Raw genomic sequence first — 23,216 nt, 5'->3', positions numbered from 1 at the left:
TAGACAGCACCGACACTCAACAACAACAACACATCATTTGCAGACTGGTCTGCAAAAAATATGTTTATCTCAAATAGGTGAATTTAGATCATCTCCCACGGCACACTAGTGGTTGAAAAACACTGCTCTAGACAGCACAGACCCAAAACAACGGCACATTATTTGCGGAATATAACTACTGGCTTGCAAAAAAATACTTTTAACACAGCTCGGTGAAATTACATAATCTCACCAGACTGTGTTTCGTGTCATAATGGAAAATGGACCACTAGATTCTAGTGGTCCATTTTCCATTATGACATCAGTAGGGTTTCTATCAAGATGCTTGGTATTTACATTGTGTAAGGCAGCTATTAGTCAGCACAATGCAGTGATTTAGAGCACACATGTTTACTGCTGGTATACTGTACCTGTCAGTGAAGCTGGACTGTGTGTCACTCATTGGGCTTCCGGTTCTAGATTTGCAGCGATTTATATCCGATTAACATTTTCCAGGGTGCGATGAGGCGCGACGTCAAAAATAAATATTGAAAGTAAAGCTGTCAATGGTAAATATCCTTATGTTTGGGTAGTAGCAGCAGCGAGGACTCCTTAAAAATGAATCAGGGCCTGGGGGAGATGATAATCCTTCCCAACACTGCCGCTGCAAATTGCATGTCCTTGAATTCCCATCCCAGTTTTTTCCGTGCGGTAATCCAACGCGACGTTGCCCGCCCGCCTGCACCCCTGCTCGGCTTGAATGAGTGGCTAGACGTCCCTGGGAGATGCGGCAAATTCCTCCAGTGGGGCCCCCCCTCTCCCGTTCGCAGTCTGCTTGCTTCTCTACCGAAAAAAATGATGTATTTTGGAAAGGGGAAAAAACAACAGCCAGCGTTTAAATGTAAAATAGACGGGAAAATATTTGCAGGAGAATCCTCAAAGGAAATGTCCAATCCTGTTAGCTTCCAGCTAACAAAACAGTTGGAGAAAAAAAAAAAAGAAAAAAAAACTTTGCGTCGTGTGCTTGTAAAGTAGTGGAAAAAACAGCACGCCGCGTTTAAAATATCGAGTGGCTTTCTTCTTCCAACTCCGTGTTGAGCGACAAAGTGTCCGTCGAAGGGCGGAAAAATCCAAATAAAAGGAGTTTTTTTAGCACCGCCAGACGCTCCTTGACTCCATGTTTCCACAGCCCGGGGATGGAAAACCGACGCTTAGCTTAGCTTAGCCAAAAGCTAACGGGACAGAAAGTAACAAGCAAGTCCTTCCGAGGCCACGTATTTCAACAACAACAACAAAAACGGGAGTCCGAAGAGGTGCTAAAAACAACCCGGCGCACTCACACGCTTTTTCCCTCCAACGTTCGGCGTCACTTATGTCAGGATATAAATTGAGGAAAGGCAAGGGGGGGAAATACCACAGTGTGCCGCTCGCAACGCCCTAGCCTGCTAGCCCGAGAGCCACTTCCGCCCGGAGATGGGGAAAAAAACTCCAAAAGTAGCCGGATTGAATTAAATTAATTATAAAACATGATTTTACTTTGATTCCTGTCATTAAAAATTACTTTCGTATCTATATAATGTATGCTGGAAATTTGAGTCATGACGTGTTTGACACGTAAAAGTAACAGGCAGGAGGGGTTCGCAACTAAAACACAAAACACTCCATAAAAAAAGACGACAAACGTAACGACTAAATGTTTTTTATTATAATTATAAAACATAATTTTACTTTGATTCGTATCATAATGTATGCTGAACTTTGAGTTATGACGTGTTTGACACGTAATAATAACAGGCAGGAGGGGTTAGCAACTAAAACACACAAAACAGTCAATAAAAAAGACGACAAACGTAACTACTAAATTTGTTCATTATTTTTATAATACCATAATTGTACTTTGATTCCTAGCATAAAATTAATTTAGTATCTATATAGAGTGTATACTGACATTTGAGTTATGACGTATTTGAAACAGGCAGGAGGGGTTAGCAACTAAAACACTCAATAAAAAAGACGACAAACGTAACTACTAAATTTTTTTTTTTTTAATTATAAAACATAATTTTACTTTGATTCCAATCATTAAAATGTAGTATCTATATAATGTATGCTGACATTTGAGTTATATGACGTGTTTGACACGTGATAATAACAGGCAGGAGGGGTTAGCAACTAAAACACACAAAACACTCAATAAAAAAGACAAAGGTAACTACTTAATTTTTTATTTTTTTTATTATTATAAAATATAATTTTACTTTGATTCCTGTCATTAAAATTATTTTAGTATCTAAATAATGTATACTGAAATTTGAGTTATGACGTATTTGAAACAGGCAGGAGGGGTTAGCAACTAAAACACACAAAACACTCAATAAAAATGACGACAAACGTAACTACTAAATGTTTTTTTTAATAAGCCAAATCCACTTTCTTAGCTATTAAATGCATCTGTTTGGTTACCTAATCACATTATGAAGGCCCATTTCTTAAACCGAGCAGTTTTATCAATCTAATATACATAATTAAATAATAACATGGTGCTAAAAAAAATATGGTTGTTTAAAACTAGTTTTCAGTTTCCCTAATAAATTCAGATAACACCACAGCACCACCTCTTGGACAAATGTGGCACTTCTTCTCATGAGAGGACAGCTGAGTGGAAACAATAACACACTTTTAAATATATTCCATTAGACCAGGGGTGTCAAAGTCATTTTAGATCGGGGGCCACATGGAGAAAAATCTACTCCCAAGTGGGCCGGACTGGTAAAATCACGGCATGATAACTTAAAAATAAAGACAACTTAAGATTGTTTTGTTTAAAAATAGAACAAGAACATTCTGAGAATGTACAAATCATAATGTTGTTGGGTTTTTACACTTACATGTTGCGGTTAATAGCATTGTATCTTTGTCATTTTCTGAATAAATGATGTGATAATGTTCATCAGTCAACTCGTTTTTTTTTTAATCTATCAAGATAAAAAAAACATCAAAATGAAATTACAGGATGTTATTTATGTAGTTTGCTCTTTTTCCTCGACTGATGCACTAACATCACGTGGTTCATTTGTATTTTTTACATATGTAGCATCATCTACAAAGAATTGCTGTTGCGACATCTAGTGGACAAATTTAGAACAGCAGTTTCTTTCATTCAAAAATTTCGGCTCATTTTTATACTGAGCAAACCTGTTCGGGCCGTACGCTTGACACCCCTGCTTTAGACACACCTAATTCAGAACAAAAGAGTGCATTCAAAGAAGTCATTTAATGACATTAAAATACAAGACAATCATACATTCAGAAAACTAAGGCACACACCAGTATAGTTTTTTCGTTTTACTTCCTCTTTGTATATTAACATTCTGAAAATGAATTGTAGTACATGACTGCACAAATAAATCTGCATAAACACTAGAAAAGGCAAGTGTACTAAATGTTGTGTGTCATCTTCACTTGTTCGTGTGAGTAAAAGTTTATTCAAGGCAGTTTTACACTATAAATCCCCAACTACTGTATACTTTCCATCTACACTAGTGATGTGCGATACAACAGATTGTATTCCGATCCGTTGGAGTAAAATTCAAGCTGGTATCGGAGATAATCTGTGCAAATATACCTAATGTGTCTGGTAAAATTGAAAAAGTCGTGACTTTAAGTGTTGCTGCTCTTAAGAAATAATCTTTAAACGTTATGAAATCACACAGCGTAACAAATGATTGTGCTATTTTGCACTGAATGCGTTATTTTATATTCATAATCTCACTTTGTATGCAGTTTCTCCAAATACACTTGGTCTCATTTTCCTAAATAAACTGAATGACTGCGTTTGTATTGACTTACCTAGGCGGAAGAAAAAGGAGTTCCCTCAATTGCAAGATCTCAACTATTTACTTTATACTGAGTTACTGCCTTGCGATGGTTTACATTATCCCAAACAAATAAAGTATCAAAAGTATCAATATTTTAATTTAAGAATCGATATTAGCGCATAACCCTCTGGTATCGGCAGTGTCGGGATTTCAGTATCGAACCGCACCTCACTAGAATACACATTAGGGCAGTGATTCTCAAACTGTGGTACCAATAGTGATACACGGGCTCTATCTAGTGGTACACCAAAGAATCACTTAATTAAATATTCAAACACGGTGTTACTGTTCAAATTGTATGTAATGTTACAGTTGCCAAAAATATTAAATAGTTAAATAAAACCTCTACCTTGTTTTTGATGAATATTTAGGCCGACTACGCTACTGGTACTTGGCGAGCCAAGGGTTTGCTGTGGTGGCACTTGGTAAAAAAAAAGGTTTGAGAAGGCAAGAAGTAGGGCAAGCGAATGCCAACACATTTTCAAAGCAAGCTTATTAAAATGACTTCGAAACTAAATGTTTTTTCCCTGAGTACACAAAAAAAGCATACAAGTTTGACATATGACGCCCGCAAGGATTGTGATGTAAACAAACTTTGGAGCCACGTTTTGCTTGGCTGCTTACGGTCTGCCTAAAGCATTGTTTTGCATCTCAGTTTCATAGATGAAAAGTATTTGCTAAAAGTATGAGTCATCAGTCCCTTTTGCCTTTATCGTCATGAGTCGCCTCCTGTTGCTCACGCCGCCGCCGGCGCCAAGTCCTGCTCTTGCGGACGGCAAAGCGAACAATGTCCACCATAAAGACCCAGGAAAGCGCGTACATGGCCACTCCCCCGCACTTGATGAAGAATCTGGGCCTCGGCGAGATCAGCTCACAGTACAGCATTGTCCCTCCCACGAAGACTCGCATCAGCACAAAGAGCAGCACAAACAGGACGTCCACGGCGTCGGCCAACGGCGTCCCGTAGCGGCCCGTCTGCTTGATGAACCATCGCGCCTGCAGGAGGGGGTTGGTGATCTCGCTGCCGAAAAGCACGGCGCAGCCTTCGATGCCCGACTCCCCCAGCCACAGGGTCAGCACGATGCCCAGGATGCTCACCGTGTGGTGGGCCAGCATCACGGCCCCCTCGGTGCGGAAGTGGACGCACCAGGCCATGTCGAAAATGAAGTAGCCCAGGCTCAGCATCAGGGCGTTTATCTGCAGAGGTGTGTTCTTTGTACCTGGTTTACAAACACACATGAATTAAGTCAATATTTACTCACTGTATATACTACACTAGATTACTAGACTCCATCATACTGAGAGTTATGTAGATGAAAAAGTAAATCCTAAGCAAAATAGCATGTTAGGTTGAAAAATTTAGAAACCAAACCAAAATACACTTCCGAATTAAATCTGACCTCCATCATGCTTGTATTCGGTGTATTTTGTCAAATCCACATACAGTCGTGGTCAAACGTTTACATACACTTGTAAAGAACATAATGTCATGGCTGTCTTGGGTTTCCAATTATTTCTACAACTCTTATTTTTTTGTGATAGAGTGATTGGAGCACATACTTGTTGGTCACAAAAAACATTCATGAAGTTTGGTTCTTTTATGAATTTATTATGGGTCTACTGAAAACGACCACATAACTTTCCTCCAGAAGGTCTTATCTTTGTCCATGTGATGTTAGATGAAACAAAAATTGAGCTGTTTGGCCACAATACCCAGCAATATGTTTGGAGGAGAAAAGGTGAGGGCTTTAATCCCAAGAACACGATGCCTACCGTCAAGCATGGTGGTGGTAGTATTATGCTCTGGGCCTGTTTTGCTGCCAATGGAACTGGTGCTTTACAAAGAGTAAATGGGACAATGAAAAAGGAGGATTACCTCCAAATTCTTCAGGACAACCTAAAATCATCAGCAGTGTTTGGGTCTTGGGCGCAGTTGGGTGTTCCAACAGGACAATGACCCCAAACACACGTCAAAAGTGGTAAAGGAACGGCTAAATCAGGCTCGAATTAAGGTTTTAGAATGTCCTTCCCAAAATCCTGACTTAAACATGTGGACAATGCTGAAGAAACAAGTCCATGTCAGATAACCAACAAATTTAGCTGAACTGCACCAATTGTGTTAAGAGGAGTGGTCAAAAATTCAAGCAGAAGCTTGTGGAAGAAGCTTGTGGATGGCTACCAAAAGCACCTTATTGCAGTGAAACTTGCCAAGGGACATGTAAGCAAATATTAGCATTGCTGTATGTATACTTTTGACCCAGCAGATTTGCTCACATTTTCAGTAGACCCGTAATAAATTCATAAAAGAACCAAACTTCATGAATGTTTTTTGTGACCAACAAGTATGTGCTCCAATCACTCTATCACAAACAAATAAGAGTTGTAGAAATTATTGGAAACTCAAGACAGCCATGACGTTATGTTCTTTACAAGTGACAACTTTTGACCACGACTGTAGGTATTTTTGTGTTTTACATAACAAAGATGGTAAATGCGAACAGTGTAATGATAACCATAGCATAGGTAGCCTATTTGTCCAATCCATCCAATTTCTGCCGCTTGTCCCTCTTGGGGTCGCGGGGTGGCTGGCGCCTATCATAGCTGCACTCGGGTGGAAGGCAAGTTGCCACCTCATTGCAGGGCCAACACAGATAGATGGACAGCAGTCACACACCAGGGCCAATTTAGTGTTACCAATCAACCTATCCCCAGGTGCACGTCTTTGGAGGTGGGAAGAAACCGGAGTTCCCACAGACAACCCACGCAGTCACAGGGCGAACATGCAAGCGCCCCACAGAAAGACCCAGAGCCCGGGAATCAAACCCAAAACCTTCTCGCTGTGAGGCAGGAGCGCCAACCACTGCACCGTGCTGCCCTTAGTACAACACGCAATCTAACTGTATTATGTCTGGATTGATTTTGAGTATATGATTTACTGTTTTTGCATTTAGGTATAAAGCTAAGTCTTCATCATGTGACATTAAGGGTTGAGAGTACTTTTATTTGTTTGGCTTTACAACACAAGGATGAACCTGCATGACTCTTTAATGGCACGTTTTTCCACCTGCCAGACCAGGTCACTTGTTGACAGCCTATGCCCCAGAAGGGGTAGTAGGCGTATGTAAGTAAGTACCGTATTTTTCGGACTATAAGTCACAGTTTTTTTCATAGTTTGGCCAGGCTCCAGTGTGATTTATATATTTTTTTTTCCTTCTTTATTATGCATTTTCGGCAGGTGCGACTTATACTCCGAAAAATACGGTAATCATTTTGACTCGGGGAGCCAAATTTAGAGAAAAAAATGTGTCTGGGGGCCGGTAGATCTATTTTTAGGAACACTAATACAAAACCTCACAATAATGTCTGATTGAATGCTAAAAACGTTATGACAGACCGCCTTAAAAACGGAATGGAATTTTACATTTTTTGAAACACCCAGAATGTATATGAAAATAAAGAATGTAGGATTTACAATATTAACTATGAAGGCTAAAACACTGAATATTGACAACATATGAACGTAACACCCCCTCAAGCGAAACGCAACAAAAATGCAACAAACACAGCAAAATATAAACGCAAAGGGTAAAAAAATAAAACCACCTACAATCTGATACATCTGATAGTTCACTAAGCTTTACAACTTTGTTGTAAAAATCTCTTTCCACGTCTTTCCCTGACACCTGCATTTCAGGCTGGCCGCTCTGGAAACGCTTCCCGCCCACACTGCTTGGTGCCTCGTCTGAGCTGATGTGACTTGGATTACCATAGTAACGAATTAGATTACCATAGTAACTTGTGTATATAAAGCAAACGCACAGATTCCAACCATTGAAATAATTTGTATAATTCAAGACTTACGGTCATTAGAAAACATCACTGCACATCATAATGGCAGCTACACTTTCCATCTTAAACATCTAAAAAAATGATTTGGAAATGTCCAGCGGGCCAGATTGAAAGGCTTAACGGGCCGCAAGCGGGCCCCGGGACTTAATTTTCCCCAGGTCTGCGCTAAACCCTGGTTCAAATCCTGGTTGTATTCCTCGTCTTCAGTGACAAATGGTGTCAGAAGTCAGATGAGAAGTTTGCACAGAAATAGGACTGGACTTTCGTTTACAAGTCATTGGTCAAAGTCTAAGTTTGTTACTTTTTCTTTGACTTTTTATGTTTTTGGGCTTGACTAAGTTAATTTTTCTTTTATGTTTTTGAGCCCAAAGGATTAATTAGATTTTCTTATTTTTTGCAGGACCATTATGGATGTTCTCATTCATCCTGGTCATTGTATTCTCAGAGCATTCAATCAATCGCAACTGGACTGTTCAGTTTGTCTTAGAAGACGTTTCGCCTCTCATCCAAGTAGGCTTCATCAGTTCATGCTCATAGACTTAGATTGGTCAGATCTAGATCTGACTACCGGTAATCTTAAATCGGATAATCTTCGGTTGGATTTAGATTGGTCGGATAGAGAGCCGACCAATCGAAGTCTATGAGTATGAACTAATGAAGCCTACTTGGATGGGAGTGAAACGTCTTCTAAGAGAAACTGAACAGTCCAGTTGCGATCGAGATGAGATGATGACCATGTAAGAACTATAAATCGGCAGAATTTTTGCTCAGTGTTTAGTGGTGTTTTTGCTACAACTAAAATGCTACAACATTGGCTCTTATTTCATAGTTCTGGACCCAAAAATGATGTCTACAGGTGAAATTCCCCCTCAAAGTAGACAGTAGTGACTGTAGGCTTGTTTTGTAATGAGTTTAAGCACATTTTGGAACACCCACTTTCTGCATCAAATGTGGGTGTGCCTGCATCAGCCTGCTGACATTATCTACAGAAGACTGCAGGCAATTTTATATTGTGTATGTTTTGGTAGCATCTTCAACCCGAATCATACTATTTTCACGCAGAATTTGAAGGAATGATCAAATATGTCTGCCAGATGCATTGTTGCAGGTTGTAGCAATACAACTAAAGAAGGGGTCAGCCTGCATATGAGGAGGCGCATAATGGGACGGACCAAACGAGAGAAGAGTAAATTTGCAGCGATCATTTTAATCAGACTGTGAATAAAAAGGGTTTTGTTCTGAGTTTAGATGAAAAATTATAAAAGCCTCAAGCCAAATGTGATCCAAAAAAGGACAGCTGTTAAGTGCTCAATTGTGTGTCCTCTTCTACTGATGTTTTTCACAGGATGCTTGAGGAAATGCTGACAGAGCATGAAAAAAACTAATTGGTATTATGGGAAGTTACTACCAGATTCATTTTCAAGAGCAATAAATACATTAAGAGGACTTGTTAGTAAAACTTCAGTCATGTAGACCAGTGGTTCTCAACCTTTTTTCAGTGATGTACCCCCTGTGAATTTTTTTTAAATTTAAGTACCCCCTAATCAGAGCAAAGCATTTTTGGTTGAAAACAAGAGACAAAGAAGTAAAATACAGCACTATGTCATCAGTTTCTGATTTATTAAATTGTAGAACGGTGCAAAATATTGCTCATTTGTAGTGGTCTTTCTTGAACTATTTGGAAAAAAAGATAGGTTTTTATTTATATTTATAAAGGATTTTTGAATTATTGCTATTTTTAGAATATTTAAAAAAAATCTCACGTACCCCTTGGCATACCTTCAAGTATCCCCAGGGGTACTCGTACCCCCATTTGAGAACCACTGATGTAGACTAAGGATGTCCCAACTTGCGGGGAGGTGGCGACTTGTCCAGGGTGTACCCCGCCTTATGCCCGAATGCAGCTGAGATAGGCTCCAGCACCCCCTGCAGCCCCAAAAGGGACAAGCGGTAGAAAATGGATGGATATATATATATATATACATACATACACACACATACATATACACATATATATATATATATATATATATATATATATATACACACATACCGGTATATACATATACATATATATATATATATATATAAGAAATATCAAGCACCTAAAATGCGCCAAACATGGATGTGTGTAGAGGGTGTTTTGCATTTATCCCCATCCTCTCTTGTAATGGATTTAAATGGGTGTCATTTTGTTTTTTTTTATGTTGATTGGACATTTTTTTTTTTCTCCTCTCTGAGCTGCCACCTTAACGTGGTAGAGGAGTTTGCGTGTCCCAATGATCCTAGGAGCTATGTTGTCCGGGGGCTTTATGCCCCCTGGTAGGGTCTCCCAAGAGAAACTGGTCCTAGGTGAGGGATCAAACAAAGAGCGGCTCGAAGACCTCCATGAATAATAAAAAACAAGGACCCAGATTTCCCTCGCCCGGACGCGGGTCACCGGGGCCCCCCTCTGGAGCCAGGCCCGGAGGTGGGGCACGATGGCGAGCGCCTGGTGGCCGGGCCTGTCTCCATGGGGCCCGGCCGGGCACAGCCCGAAGAGGCAACGTGGGTCCCCCCTCCAATGGGCTCACCACCCATAGCAGGGGTGATAGAGGTCGGGTGCGATGTGAGCTGGGCGGCAGCCAAAGGCAGGGCACTTGGCGGTCCGATCCTCGGCTACAGAAGCTAGCTCTTGGGACGTGGAACGTCACCTCGCTGGGGGGGAAGGAGCCTGAGCTAGTGCGCGAGGTGGAGAAGTTCCGGCTAGACATAGTCGGACTCACTTCGACGCACAGCAAGGGCTCTGGAACCAGTTCTCTCGAGAGGGGCTGGACTCTCTTCCACTCTGGCGTTGCCGGCAGTGAGAGGCGACGGGCTGGGGTGGCAATTCTTGTTTCCCCCTGGCTCAGAGCCTGTACGTTGGAGTTCAACCCGGTGGACGAGAGGGTAGCTTCCCTCCGCCTTCGGGTGGGGGAACGGGTCCTGACTGTGGTTTGCGCTTACGCGCCAAACCGCAGCTCAGAGTACCCACCCTTTTTGGATTCACTCGAGGGAGTACTTGAGAGTGCTCCCCCGGGTGATTCCCTCGTGCTACTGGGGGACTTCAATGCTCATGTTGGCAACGACAGTGAAACCTGGAGAGGCGTGATTGGGAAGAATGGCTGCCCGGATCTGAACCCGGGCGGTGTTTTGTTATTGGACTTTTGTGCCCGTCACAGATTGTCCATAACGAACACCATGTTCAAACATAAGGGTGTCCATATGTGCACTTGGCACCAGGACACCCTAGGCCGCAGTTCCATGATCGACTTTGTAGTTGTGTCATCGGATTTGCGGCCTCATGTTTTGGACACTCGGGTGAAGAGAGGGGCGGAGCTTTCTACCGATCACCACCTGGTGGTGAGTTGGCTGCGATGGTGGGGGAGGATGCCGGACAGACCTGGCAGGCCCAAACGCATTGTGAGGGTTTGCTGGGAACGTCTGGCAGAGTCTCCTGTCAGAGAGAGTTTCAATTCCCACCTCCGGAAGAACTTTGAACATGTCACGAGGGAGGTGCTGGACATTGAGTCCGAATGGACCATGTTCCGCGCCTCTATTGTCGAGGCGGCTGATTGGAGCTGTGGCCGCAAGGTAGTTGGTGCTTGTCGTGGCGGTAATCCTAGAACCCGTTGGTGGACACCGGCGGTGAGGGATGCCGTCAAGCTGAAGAAGGACTCCTATCGGGTTCTTTTGGCTCATAGGACTTCTGAGGCAGCGGACAGGTACCGACAGGCCAAGCGGTGTGCGGCTTCAGCGGTCGCAGAGGCAAAAACTCGGACATGGGAGGAGTTAGGGGAAGCCATGGAAAACGACTTCCGGACGGCTTCGAAGCAATTCTGGACCACCATCCGCCGCCTCAGGAAGGGGAAGCAGTGCACTATCAACACCGTGTATGGCGGGGATGGTGTTCTGCTGACCTCGACTGCGGATGTTGTGGATCGGTGGAGGGAATACTTCGAAGACCTCCTCAATCCCACCAACACGTCTTCTTATGAGGAAGCAGTGCCTGGGGAGTCTGTGGTGGGCTCTCCTATTTCTGGGGCTGAGGTTGCTGAGGTAGTTAAAAAGCTCCTCGGTGGCAAGGCCCCAGGGGTAGATGAGATACGCCCGGAGTTCCTTAAGGCTCTGGATGCTGTGGGGCTGTCTTGGTTGACAAGACTCTGCAGCATCGCGTGGACATCGGGGGCGGTACCTCTGGATTGGCAGACCGGGGTGGTGGTTCCTCTCTTTAAGAAGGGGAACCGGAGGGTGTGCTCTAACTATCGTGGGATCACACTCCTCAGCCTTGCCGGTAAGGTCTATTCAGGTGTACTGGAGAGGAGGCTACGCCGGATAGTCGAACCTCGGATTCAGGAGGAACAGTGTGGTTTTCGTCCTGGTCGTGGAACTGTGGACCAGCTCTATACTCTCGGCAGGGTCCTTGAGGGTGCATGGGAGTTTGCCCAACCAGTCTACATGTGTTTTGTGGACTTGGAGAAGGCATTCGACCGTGTCCCTCGGGAAGTCCTGTGGGGAGTGCTCGGAGAGTATGGGGTATCGGACTGTCTGATTGTGGCAGTCCGCTCCCTGTATGCTCAGTGCCAGAGCTTTGTCCGCATTGCCGGCAGTAAGTCGGACACGTTTCCAGTGAGGGTTGGACTCCGCCAAGGCTGCCCTTTGTCACCGATTCTGTTCATAACTTTTATGGACAGAATTTCTAGGCGCAGTCAAGGCGTTGAGGGGATCTGGTTTGGTGGCTGCAGGATTAGGTCTCTGCTTTTTGCAGATGATGTGGTCCTGATGGCTTCATCTGGCCAGGATCTTCAGCTCTCACTGGATCGGTTCGCAGCCGAGTGTGAAGCGACTGGGATGAGAATCAGCACCTCCAAGTCCGAGTCCATGGTTCTCGCCCGGAAAAGGGTGGAGTGCCATCTCCGGGTTGGGGAGGAGATCTTGCCCCAAGTGGAGGAGTTCAAGTACTTCGGAGTCTTGTTCACGAGTGAGGGAAGAGTGGATCGTGAGATCGACAGGCGGATCGGTGCGGCGTCTTCAGTAATGCGGACGCTGTATCGATCCGTTGTGGTGAAGAAGGAGCTGAGCCGGAAGGCAAAGCTCTCAATTTACCGGTCGATCTACGTTCCCATCCTCACCTATGGTCATGAGCTTTGGGTTATGACCGAAAGGACAAGATCACGGGTACAAGCGGCCGAAATGAGTTTCCTCCGCCGGGTGGCGGGGCTCTCCCTTAGAGATAGGGTGAGAAGCTCTGCCATCCGGGGGGAGCTCAAAGTAAAGCCGCTGCTCCTCCACATCGAGAGGAGCCAGATGAGGTGGTTCGGGCATCTGGTCAGGATGCCACCCGAACGCCTCCCTAGGGAGGTGTTTAGGGCACGTCCGACCGGTAGGAGGCCGCGGGGAAGACCCAGGACACGTTGGGAAGACTATGTCTCCCGGCTGGCCTGGGAACGCCTCGGGGTCCCACAGGAAGAGCTGGACGAGGTGGCTGGGGAGAGGGAAGTCTGGGCTTCCCTGCTTAGGCTGCTGCCCCCACGACCCGACCTCGGATAAGCGGAAGAAGATGGATGGATGGACATTTTTTAAAATAATATCCACAAAGTTCAATGTGTGATGATGTTTGTTGACTTTTTGTACGGGTTGATTTTCTTTTTTTCTGCACCGTGACTAGGGAAGGTTGTTTGGATTGGGTCATGTAAGTAAATGCTGCACTTCGTTTAGTTGAAAGTATACTTAATGCCAGAGGGACTTTCGTTGGCTACCAGATGGCGATTATATGTCAACAGTCTGACCATTGAATATTTATACATGGATACACTGCTCCCAGTCAAATTGTTCATTGATGCCGCCGGCGGGTCGCATTTGGCCTGCGGGCCGTGGTTTGGACACCCCTGATCTAGATCTTTCAGGTTTCCTAGCGCAATATTGGTGAATAAATGCATTTTTAAAATCTCTTATTAGATTGTACAGCAATGTTATAATTGACAAGAGCATACCTGGATGTGCGAAGGGCCACGGTCCGTCCACGTAGCCGATGTACGCCGTGACGCAGACGGCAAGAATCCCATGCAACAAGGTGACGAGGCGACAGTTCCACTCGGAGCTGCGGCGCCCGTTGACGCGGCACAGGGCGAAGTAGAGGGACACCCACCCGGCGAGGCTCAGGAGGGCGCTGACCAACATCATCTCGTCCTCCTCTGGGGAAGACAAGGAGAGCATCCCGCTGCCGAGTGAGATCGCTTACAGTGGTATTCTTTGTCATGACAATAACGGCACTACAAGCGGGGCCGGTGGGGTGAGGGGGACGTCCCTCTGGCAGCTGTGACGTGGTGTACCATGCAGCTGGACAGGACAGGCTGTGCAGAATCGTGTTGCGACACGCATAAAAACTGGATGAGAGATAACTGGGGCTCAGACGGTCCCTGTGGGAGCTTCTAGAAAGAGTCAACAACATTTCCAAAAAGTGAAGACTTCTTAATTCACTGTTAGTCTAATTTTGCATCTTAGGGAGAACCATGATTTTGGTCTATTTATTTTGTCAGTTACAGGAGCACTCTGCTCTTTTTAAAGACCTTCTGCAAAAAAGCCCGTCAAATCTATAACAGCGCTGTAGTGTTTTTAAGAATCTGCTGCAAAAATGTCTCTCACAAGGTTTTTGAACTGAACTCTAGGGCCACCAGTTGACTAGCCCAAATGATGAAAAAGAGAGGACTTAAAATGAAACCTTGCGGTACACTACTAGTACAACTAAAGATGTTGAACACATGACTATTGACTGCATCTGCAGTAAACAAGCTACAGCAACACTTAGTTACAAAAATCACATTACGAAAAAAATGTGTAACTGACCAAAAGTTGACCTCAATTATGTACAAAACCCAAAACCAGTGAAGTTGGAACATTGTGTAAATGGTAAATAAAAATAGAATACAATGATTTGCAAATCCTTTTCAACTTGTACTTAATTGAATAGACTGCAAAGACAAGATATTTAATGTTTTGGTCATCATTTTATTTAGACATTTTGTTTATTGTTTTGGATGTGTATATTTGAGGATCCCCCAGCCCCCATTAATAGAGACAGAACCTATTTTATTGATTGTGGTTGTGACAGAACAGACCAATAGCTCTGCTTAAAAGATCATGTACTTTGTACTTTACAAAGTACAAAACCCAAAACCAGTGAAGTTGGCACGTTGTGTAATTCGTAAATAAAAACAGAATACAGTGATTTGCAAATCCTTTTCAACTTATATTCAATTGAATAGACTGCAAAGACAAGATATTTAATGTTCGAACTGAGAAATTAATTTTTTTTTTGCAAATAATCATTAACTTAGGATTTAATGGCAGCAACACAATACAAAAAAGTTGGCACAGGTGCATTTTTACCACTGTGTTACATGGCCTTTCTTTTTAACAATACTCAGTAAACGTTTGGGAACTGAGGAGACACATTTTTTAAGCTTTTCAGGTGGAATTCTTTCCCATTCTTGCTTGATGTACAGCTTAAGTTGTTCAACAGTCCGGGGTCTCTGTTGTGATATTTTAGGCTTCATAATGCGCCACACATTTTCAATGGGAGACAGGTCTGGACTACAGGCAGGCCAGTCTAGTACCCGCACTCTTCTACTATGAAGGCACGCTGTTGTAACACGTGGCTTGGCATCGTCTTGCTGAAATAAGCAGGGGCGTCCATGATACCATTGCTTGGATGGCAACATATGTTGCTCCAAAACCTGTATGTACCTTTCAGCATTAATGGTGCCTCCACAGATGTGTAAGTTACCCATGCCTTGGGCACTAATCCACCCCCATACCATCACAGATGCCGGCTTTTCAACTTTGCGCTTAGAACAATCCGGATGGTTCTTTTCCTCTTTGTTCTGGAGGACACAACGTCCACAGTTTCGCAAAAACTCTTTGACATGTGGAATTGTCAGACCACAGAACACTTTCCCACTTTGCATCAGTACATATTAGATGAGCTCGAGCCCAGCGAAGCCGGCGGCGTTTCTGGGTGTTGTTGATAAATGGCTTTCGCTTTGCGTAGTAGAGTTTTAACTTGCACTTACAGATGTAGCGACCAACTGCAGTTACTGACAGTGGTGTTCTGAAGTGTTCCTGAGCCCATGTGGTGATATCATTTACACACTGATGTCTCTTTCTGATGCAGTACCGCCTGTGGGATTGAATGTCATGGGAATTCAATGTTGGTTTTCAGCCTTGCTGCTTACGTGCGGTGATTTCTCCAGATTCTCTGAACCTTTTGATGACCGTAGATGGTGAAATCCCTAAATTCCTTGCAATATCTGGTTGACAAATGTTGTTCTTAAACAATTTGCTCAAGCATTGAGACCCTCACACCCTCGTCTGTGAATGACTGAGCATTTCATTGAAGCTGCTTTTATACCCAATCATGGCACCCACCTGTTCACAATTAGCCCGTTCACCAGTGGGATGTTCCAAATACAAAATTGTTCCTTCTTGACTGCAATTAAATGTAGAGTACATGTACAATATATGTATATTATTTATATATTATATATATAAAATACATTATTCATATTATATTATTTATTATTCTTGTCTATTGTGAGCGAACTGTGGTGCATTGATAAGCATTACTCAACTTTCTCAGTCTTTTTTGCCACTTGTGCCATCTTTTTTTAAACATGTTGCAGGCATCAAATTCCAAATGACGTAATATTTGCAAATAATAACAAAGGTTTCCAGTTTGAACGTTAAGTATCTTGTCTTTGCAGTCTATTCAGTTGAATATCGGTTGAGAAGGATTAGCAAATCATTGTATTCTGTTTTTATTGACCATTTACACAATGTAAATCACAAGTTTGGACCCCAGTGTTTTATGTTTTCTTACAAGGTTAAAATGCAGTAGTCTACAGTTTACAGTAGTCCAAGTTGCTCTATACAACAGGAGCATTCTAATGTTTTTAGGAATTTGCTGTTTGTTCTCCCAAGTTTTGAACTGAACTCAGGGGGGCTGGTATGGCGTCATATGTTTGAAGAGCCCTGCTCCACACCGACATGTTCAAACCCGGATCTCTCTCAACTGGAAAGATAATCCTCTAAAAGTAGGCACGTTCCGATCAGGGTTTTATGCAGCCGACTGTGTAACAATATTTTAACTAGTTCCCCTACTTTCTTTTATTACATACAATTGTTTGAGCAAAACAAAGTCAACAGTACACAATACCTGAACAAGAGCATAACCTGTTAATTTAAGTCCTTAGGGTTTTGCCCTCCTGTGTTCAGGGAATTATTCCCAGAGTTTGTAAACATTAACAGAAACAACAAATAAGATTTTAAGACAAAAGAATGTACTTGATCATTTACTGATACTACCCTTGGTATCAGCATCACCAATTTATGGATCGATCTGTCCTCCTCTTACATGTTGTGTACTGACTGTGACAAAGCAGTCATTGTTATATTATCCTCTCTCTAACTCTTATTCATCAACTTATTCATTTCCTGGTAATTACTGTTTACTTTTCTCGACTTCTTCAACTTTATCAAACTCGTATTTCTTGTGTTGTTTCAAGCTAGCCTAGCAGTAGCTTAGCTATTAACATGCCTTCAGTGTGCAACATGTTTAGCTCTCGTCCTTCAGTGATAATGCTACTTGATAACGATACTTAATAAATGCAGTATATTGTCCATAATGGAGGTGAGTATTATTATTAACTAGATCCACTATGGACTGGACTCTCACACTATTAACTAGATCCACTATGGACTGGACTCTCACACTATTAACTCGATCCACTATGGACTGGACTCACACTATTAACTAGATCCACTATGGACTGGACTCTCACACTATTAACTAGATCCACTACGGACTGGACTCTCACACTATTAACTAGATCCACTACAGACTGGACTCTCACACTATTAACTAGAACCACTACGGACTGGACTCTCACACTATTAACTAGATCCACTATGGACTGGACTCTCACACTATTAACTAGATCCACTATGGACTGGACTCTCACACTATTAACTAGATCCACTATGGACTGGACTCTCACACTATTAACTACATCCACTATGGACTGGACTCTTACACTATTAACTAGATCCACTATGGACCGGACTCTCACACTATTAACTCGATCCACTATGGACTGGACTCTCACACTATTAACTAGAAACACTATGGACTGGACTCTCACACTATTAACTAGATCCACTATGGACTGGACTCTCACACTATTAACTCGATCCACTATGGACTGGACTCTCACACTATTAACTCGATCCACTATGGACTGGACTCTCACACTATTAACTAGATCCACTATGGACTGGACTCTCACACTATTAACTCGATCCACTATGGACTGGACTCTCACACTATTAACTCGATCCACTATGGACTGGACTCTCACACTATTAACTAGATCCACTGTGGACTGGACTCTCACACTATTAACTAGATCCACTATGGACTGGACTCTCACACTATTAACTAGATCCACTATAGACTGGACTCTCTTACCTAATACGTCTTAGAATCATTTAACTTGGTATGTGACCCAAGTTAACTTTTATCATGCTCACGTTAGCTTGTTAATATTAGCATGCTAACTTTTTCTTTAGCTAGTTTTGCAACCGTTTCACCCAGGGTCATAAAACTTGGTATGTGACACTTGTTACCTGTTAGCATGCCATACACCTTACAGTCATATAACTTGGCATGTGACACATGCTAAGTGATAGCATGCTAACGTTAGCTTGCGAGCATGCTAAAATTAGCATGCTAACTATTTGCGCTAGTTTTGCAACCGTCTACCCCAGAGTCATGTAACTTGGTAGGTGACACTTGTAAACTGTTAGCATGCAAACGTCAGCATGCCAACATTAAAGTGCTAACTTTCTTTGCTCAATGAACTAATTTTTCTCAAATTCCGCAGCCATGCACCTTAGAGCAGTGGTTCTTAACCTTTTTGGAGCTACCAAACCCCACCGTTTTGATATGCGCATTCACCAAATTTTTCAAATTCAAGAAAAAGTTGTATGTTTTGTTTTTTTACTGGAGCACAAAATGAACCGTGCATGAACATCACCTTGTTCAAAGAACAAAACCAACACAGTGCATCAACTCACAACAAATTACACGCCTGAAAATCAGTCTGACTTCTGCTGTTGCCGTATTTTACAAGAAAAACTGAACATTTGTGCAATATAAAGATAAAAGTTGGAATTTTACTGAATAACAGTCGCATTTTTACAAGAAAAGCTTAACATTTTGCCAATTTTATGAAAAGAGTCGTAGGGCTGGGCGATATTGCCTTTTTTTTAAGGCCATATCGCGATACACGATATATATCTCGATATTTTGCCTTAGCCTTGAATGAACACTTGATGCATATAATCACAGCAGTATGATGATTCTATGTGTCTACATTAAAACATTCTTCATACTGCATTAATATATGCTACTTTTAAACTTTCATGCAGAGAGGGAAATCACAACAAAAAAAATCACTATTTTTTTTTCATACGGTGTTGATGTGGAAATGTTTGCCTCGGCATTTTGATGGTGTGGACGTGTGGCACCGAACGATGTTGACGTGCAGAGTAAGCCCTCTTCATTGTCTAGTGGGTGACTTTTCAAATGATGCTACATATTAGCAGTGTAGCCGAGTGTCCTGGGTTCGCCTATACAGTGTACTTATCTAATAAAATAATAAACGGGAGACATTAGAGCAGGTTCGGTAGCCACCGCTTCTTTAATGTCAACATCACACACCTCCTTCCACAACCACACACACCCTCCGTCAAAACCCTACGGCAACTCTGGAGGGAAAAAACTCCTCCTCCTTACCTAACACACTCCGGTAACTTGGGACACCCTGAACTGTTTGTTACAGCAGTAATGCTACTTTTTATAGCAACACTTTCGCCCCACACTTGACAAATTACAGTTGTCTGTTCGACATCTTCCCACTTGAAGCCATTCCACCGCCAGACGATGGACCACCTGCTTTTTTTCTTAGAAATTAATTATTCCTCCATTTGTTACCAGATTCGCACCTTCTTTCTCTTGTATTAGCGCTCGCACCACTCAGCTAGCATCACAGCTAACGTTACCATGTCTCTACCTCTCTGCTCGGGGAGGGCGTATGACGTGACAGTATGTGACGTGTGTAAGAAGGTGCGCTTGCTGTCTGTCTTAGAACAATCCGCATGGGTCTTTTCCACTTTGTTCTGGAGGACACAACGTCCACAGTTTCACAAAAACTATTTGACATGTGGATTTGTCAGACCACAGAACACTTTTCCATTTTGCATCAGTCCATATTAGATGAGCTCGAGCCCAGCGAAGCCGGCGGCGTTTCTGGGTGTTGTTGATAAATGGTTTTTCGCTTTGCGTAGTAGAGTTTTAACTTTCACTTACAAATGTAGCGACCAACTGTAGTTACTGACAGTGGTGTTCTGAAGTGTTCCTGAGCCCATGTGGTGATATCCTTTACACACTGATGTGCCTTTTTGATGCAGTACCGCCTGAGGGATTGAATGTCACGGGAATTCAATGTTGGTTTTCAGCCTTGCTGCTTTTGTGCGGTGATTTCTCCAGATTCTCTGAACCTTTTGATGACCATAGATTATGGGTGTCAAACTCTGGCCCGCGGGCCAAATTTGGCCCGTAGTGTAATTTCACCTGGCCCGTGAGGCGATATCAAATGAACACTAGAGCTGGCCCGCCCATAATATACAGCGAAGGTGCCGCGGTACACCGCTAATTCTCATACTTGCCAAACCTCCCGGGAGACTCCCAAATCTCAGTGCCCCTCCCAAGAATTGTAACGTCCCCTTTCCGTCCAGTCTAACGAGTGCTGGCCCAGTTACATAATATGTGCAGCTTTGGGCACACACACAGAAGTGAATGCAACGCATACTTGATCTTCAGCGATACAGGTTACACTGAGGGTGCCAGTATAAAAAAACTTTAACATTGTTAGAAATATACGCCACACTGTGAATCCACACCAAACAAGAATGACAAACACATTTTTGGAGAACATCAGCACAGTAACGCAACATAAACACAACAGAACAAATACCCAGAACCCTTTGCAGCACTAACTCTTCCGGGACGCTACAATGTGTGTGTGTGTGTGTGTGTGGGGGGGGGGGTTCATATCTTGTGACTGGGCAGGCACGTTGTTAGAAGGGATGAAAAGCGGACGTGACGTCAGCTCGTAGAGGACATTAAAAGCAGTGCCTGTAAGGCCCCCCCCCCCCCCCCCAAGACTGTGGAATATGAGATATAATGACTGATGAACACCTTCGTTTGATAATGAGGGTTGCTTCAGCTCAAAGCCTGAGCCCCGACATTAATGAACTAGCATCCAAGAAAAGATGGCAGGTATCTGGCGTGGGCACATCAGATTAGATCAGTGGTGCTTAACCTTGTTGGATGTACCGAACCCCACCAGTTTCATATGCGCATTCACCAAAACCTTCTTTAGTGAAAAATAAAATGATTTGTTTTTTTCAAATTCAAGACAATGTTATATGTTTTTGGTAACACTTTAGTATGGGGAACATATTCTAAGTAACAAAGACTTAATTTAGAGTTATTTGGTTAGGGCCAGGGTTAGAGGGTTAGGGTTATAATAAGGCCATGCCGAATAAGGCATTAATAAGTACTTAATAATGACTAGTTAAGAGCCAATATGTTACTAATTTGCATGTTAATAAGCAACTAATTAATGGTGAATATGTTTCCCATACTAAAGTGTTACCATGTTTTTTTACTGGTGCACAAAATTAACCGGGCATGAACATCACCTTGTTCAAACAACAAAACCAACACAGTGCATCTGACTTCTGCTGTCGCCGTATCCGTAATACGCAGATAGGGAGAAGTTTTTATTTACACGATGAGTCGGGTGTGTCTTGACCTCCGCCGAACCCCTGAGCCCGACTCACCGAACACCTAGGGTTCGATCGAACCCAGGTTAAGAACCACTGGATTAGGTCAGTGTGTTGCAAACTGAGCAGTTTAAAGTCCAGAATGGTTGGTTTTTTCATTATTTTATTTTCAAATTTATTAGCCTGTGGAAAAAGTTAATGTTGATATTTACCTCAGAAGGCTGCAAATAGAAATCTTATTTGATATGCCATTGATATTTTTTTAATTAATATTATTATTATTTGAAACTCGATTTTGCATGTCACTATAAAGTTATATAAGCCTTGCTTGTTCAATATTCAATGCAAAACTTGTTTGGGTCTCTATTAAAAGGTTAATTTGTTCAACCTTGGCCCGCGGCTTTAATCAGTTTTAAATTTTGGCCCACTCTGTATTTGAGTTTGACACCCCTGCCGTAGATGGTGAAATCCCTAAATTCCTTGTAATATCTGGTTGAGAAATGTTGTTCTTAAACAATTTGCTCAAGTATTTGTTGACAAAGCGGTGACTCTCACACCCTCGATTGTGAATGACTCAGCATTTCATTGAAGCTGCTTTTATACCCAATCATGGCACCCTCCTTGAATAAATATATAGGAAAGAAAAAGTAAGTCTGAGCCGAGGATGTGGTTGTGGCTTGTGCAGCCCTTTGAGACACTCGTGATTTAGGGATATATAAATAAACTTTGATTGATTGATTGATTGATTGAAGTCAGATGTTGCTGTTTTGTGCTGATAAGCGACACCTTGTGGAAGCATAAATACTCGCAAACAGGCAGTACAATTCCCTTTTGTCAGTATATATTACAGTGTCACACATTGTATATTTAAAAAAAAAACATTTAAATTGGACTGAGACAGGATAAATGTCGACATTATAGAATATTAACAATGGACGCTCATGCAACACAATGCATGATATGCTAACAAGCTAAGATGCTAACAAAGCGTTTCCACCTATTTAACACACATTAAATAAAAAATTATAATAAAACATTACCTTGACGACGTGCATGTGGATGTTAACTTTGTGTCCGATACCGAGTCAAATGTAGTCGTTGTTGTTCTCCATATGGCGCCTTGTTACACGTCTATCAAAGCCTTGTTCGTCCCTCTTTTCACCTACCTCGTTTTTTATGCACATGACATCACAAAAAAAAACCTTACATAGCACGACGTGTGTCTTAAATCACACTTTAACGCTCACAATTGTGCGGTTTTGTTCCATTTTCTCCGGCTAAACGACCTGCTCGCCTCCGAGACGCCTTTTAAATACGATGCTGCAGCTTCGTGTCAGACAGCGACCCCCTGTGGTCTGAGCTGAACATTACACAGATAAATAAATAATTATTCATTTACTAGTATAACCATTTTAAAGGTGTTTTAATACATCCTTTAATATTTCAAAATTATACTAGTTATATATATATATTTTTTTTTTGATTAGGTAGCATGGACCTTAGGACATTATAAAATCAAATGACAATAATTGAATACAATGCTGTATAATTAGAATCAGAAGTATTTTATTAAATATATATATA

At 42.4% G+C, this 23,216-nt stretch overlaps 2 protein-coding genes across 6 annotated transcripts in view; both read right to left on the bottom strand.

Annotated features, from left to right (window-relative positions):
• arhgef12a (Rho guanine nucleotide exchange factor (GEF) 12a) overlaps positions 1-1,554 on the bottom strand; it is a 102,284-nt gene extending 100,730 nt beyond the window's left edge. For 3 of the 4 annotated variants that reach the window (XM_061972999.2, XM_061973001.2, XM_061973002.2), the window contains exon 1: positions 411-1,552. In XM_061972999.2, coding sequence (XP_061828983.1) covers positions 411-442 — 32 coding nt within the window. In that variant the 5' untranslated portion in view covers positions 443-1,552. Of the gene's footprint in view, positions 1-410 lie in introns of all 4 variants that reach the window. The other variant, XM_061973000.2, reaches the window with a different exon arrangement.
• Positions 1,555-3,805: 2,251 nt separating this feature from the next.
• Positions 3,806-22,969, bottom strand: tlcd5a (TLC domain containing 5a). 2 transcript variants are annotated; one of them, XM_061972998.1, is made up of 3 exons: positions 22,673-22,969; positions 13,718-13,918; positions 3,806-5,077 (listed from the first exon to the last, which is right to left on the bottom strand). In XM_061972998.1, exons 2-3 carry the CDS (start codon positions 13,905-13,907, stop codon positions 4,551-4,553), a joined length of 717 nt encoding a protein of 238 aa, XP_061828982.1. In that variant the 5' UTR covers positions 13,908-13,918; positions 22,673-22,969; the 3' UTR covers positions 3,806-4,550. The 2 variants fall into 2 exon arrangements, with proteins under 2 accessions (XP_061828982.1, XP_061828981.1); XM_061972997.1 differs by lacking the exon at positions 22,673-22,969 and having other exon boundaries at positions 13,718-13,940.
• Positions 22,970-23,216: the final 247 nt, after the last annotated feature.

This window comes from Nerophis lumbriciformis, linkage group LG17, assembly GCF_033978685.3.
Source record: "Nerophis lumbriciformis linkage group LG17, RoL_Nlum_v2.1, whole genome shotgun sequence".
Taxonomy (NCBI): Eukaryota; Metazoa; Chordata; class Actinopteri; order Syngnathiformes; family Syngnathidae; genus Nerophis; species Nerophis lumbriciformis.
This window is presented reverse-complemented; position numbering and strand designations above follow the sequence as displayed.

Coding starts and splice junctions, on each gene's coding strand:
- tlcd5a (XM_061972997.1), bottom strand. CDS start 13,940: ATGCTCTCCTTGTCTTCCCCAGAGGAGGACGAGATGATGTTGGTCAGC. Junction 5,078..13,717: donor GTGGCCCTTCGCACATCCAG/GTATGCTCTTGT, acceptor TTTGTAAACCAG/GTACAAAGAACACACCTCTG.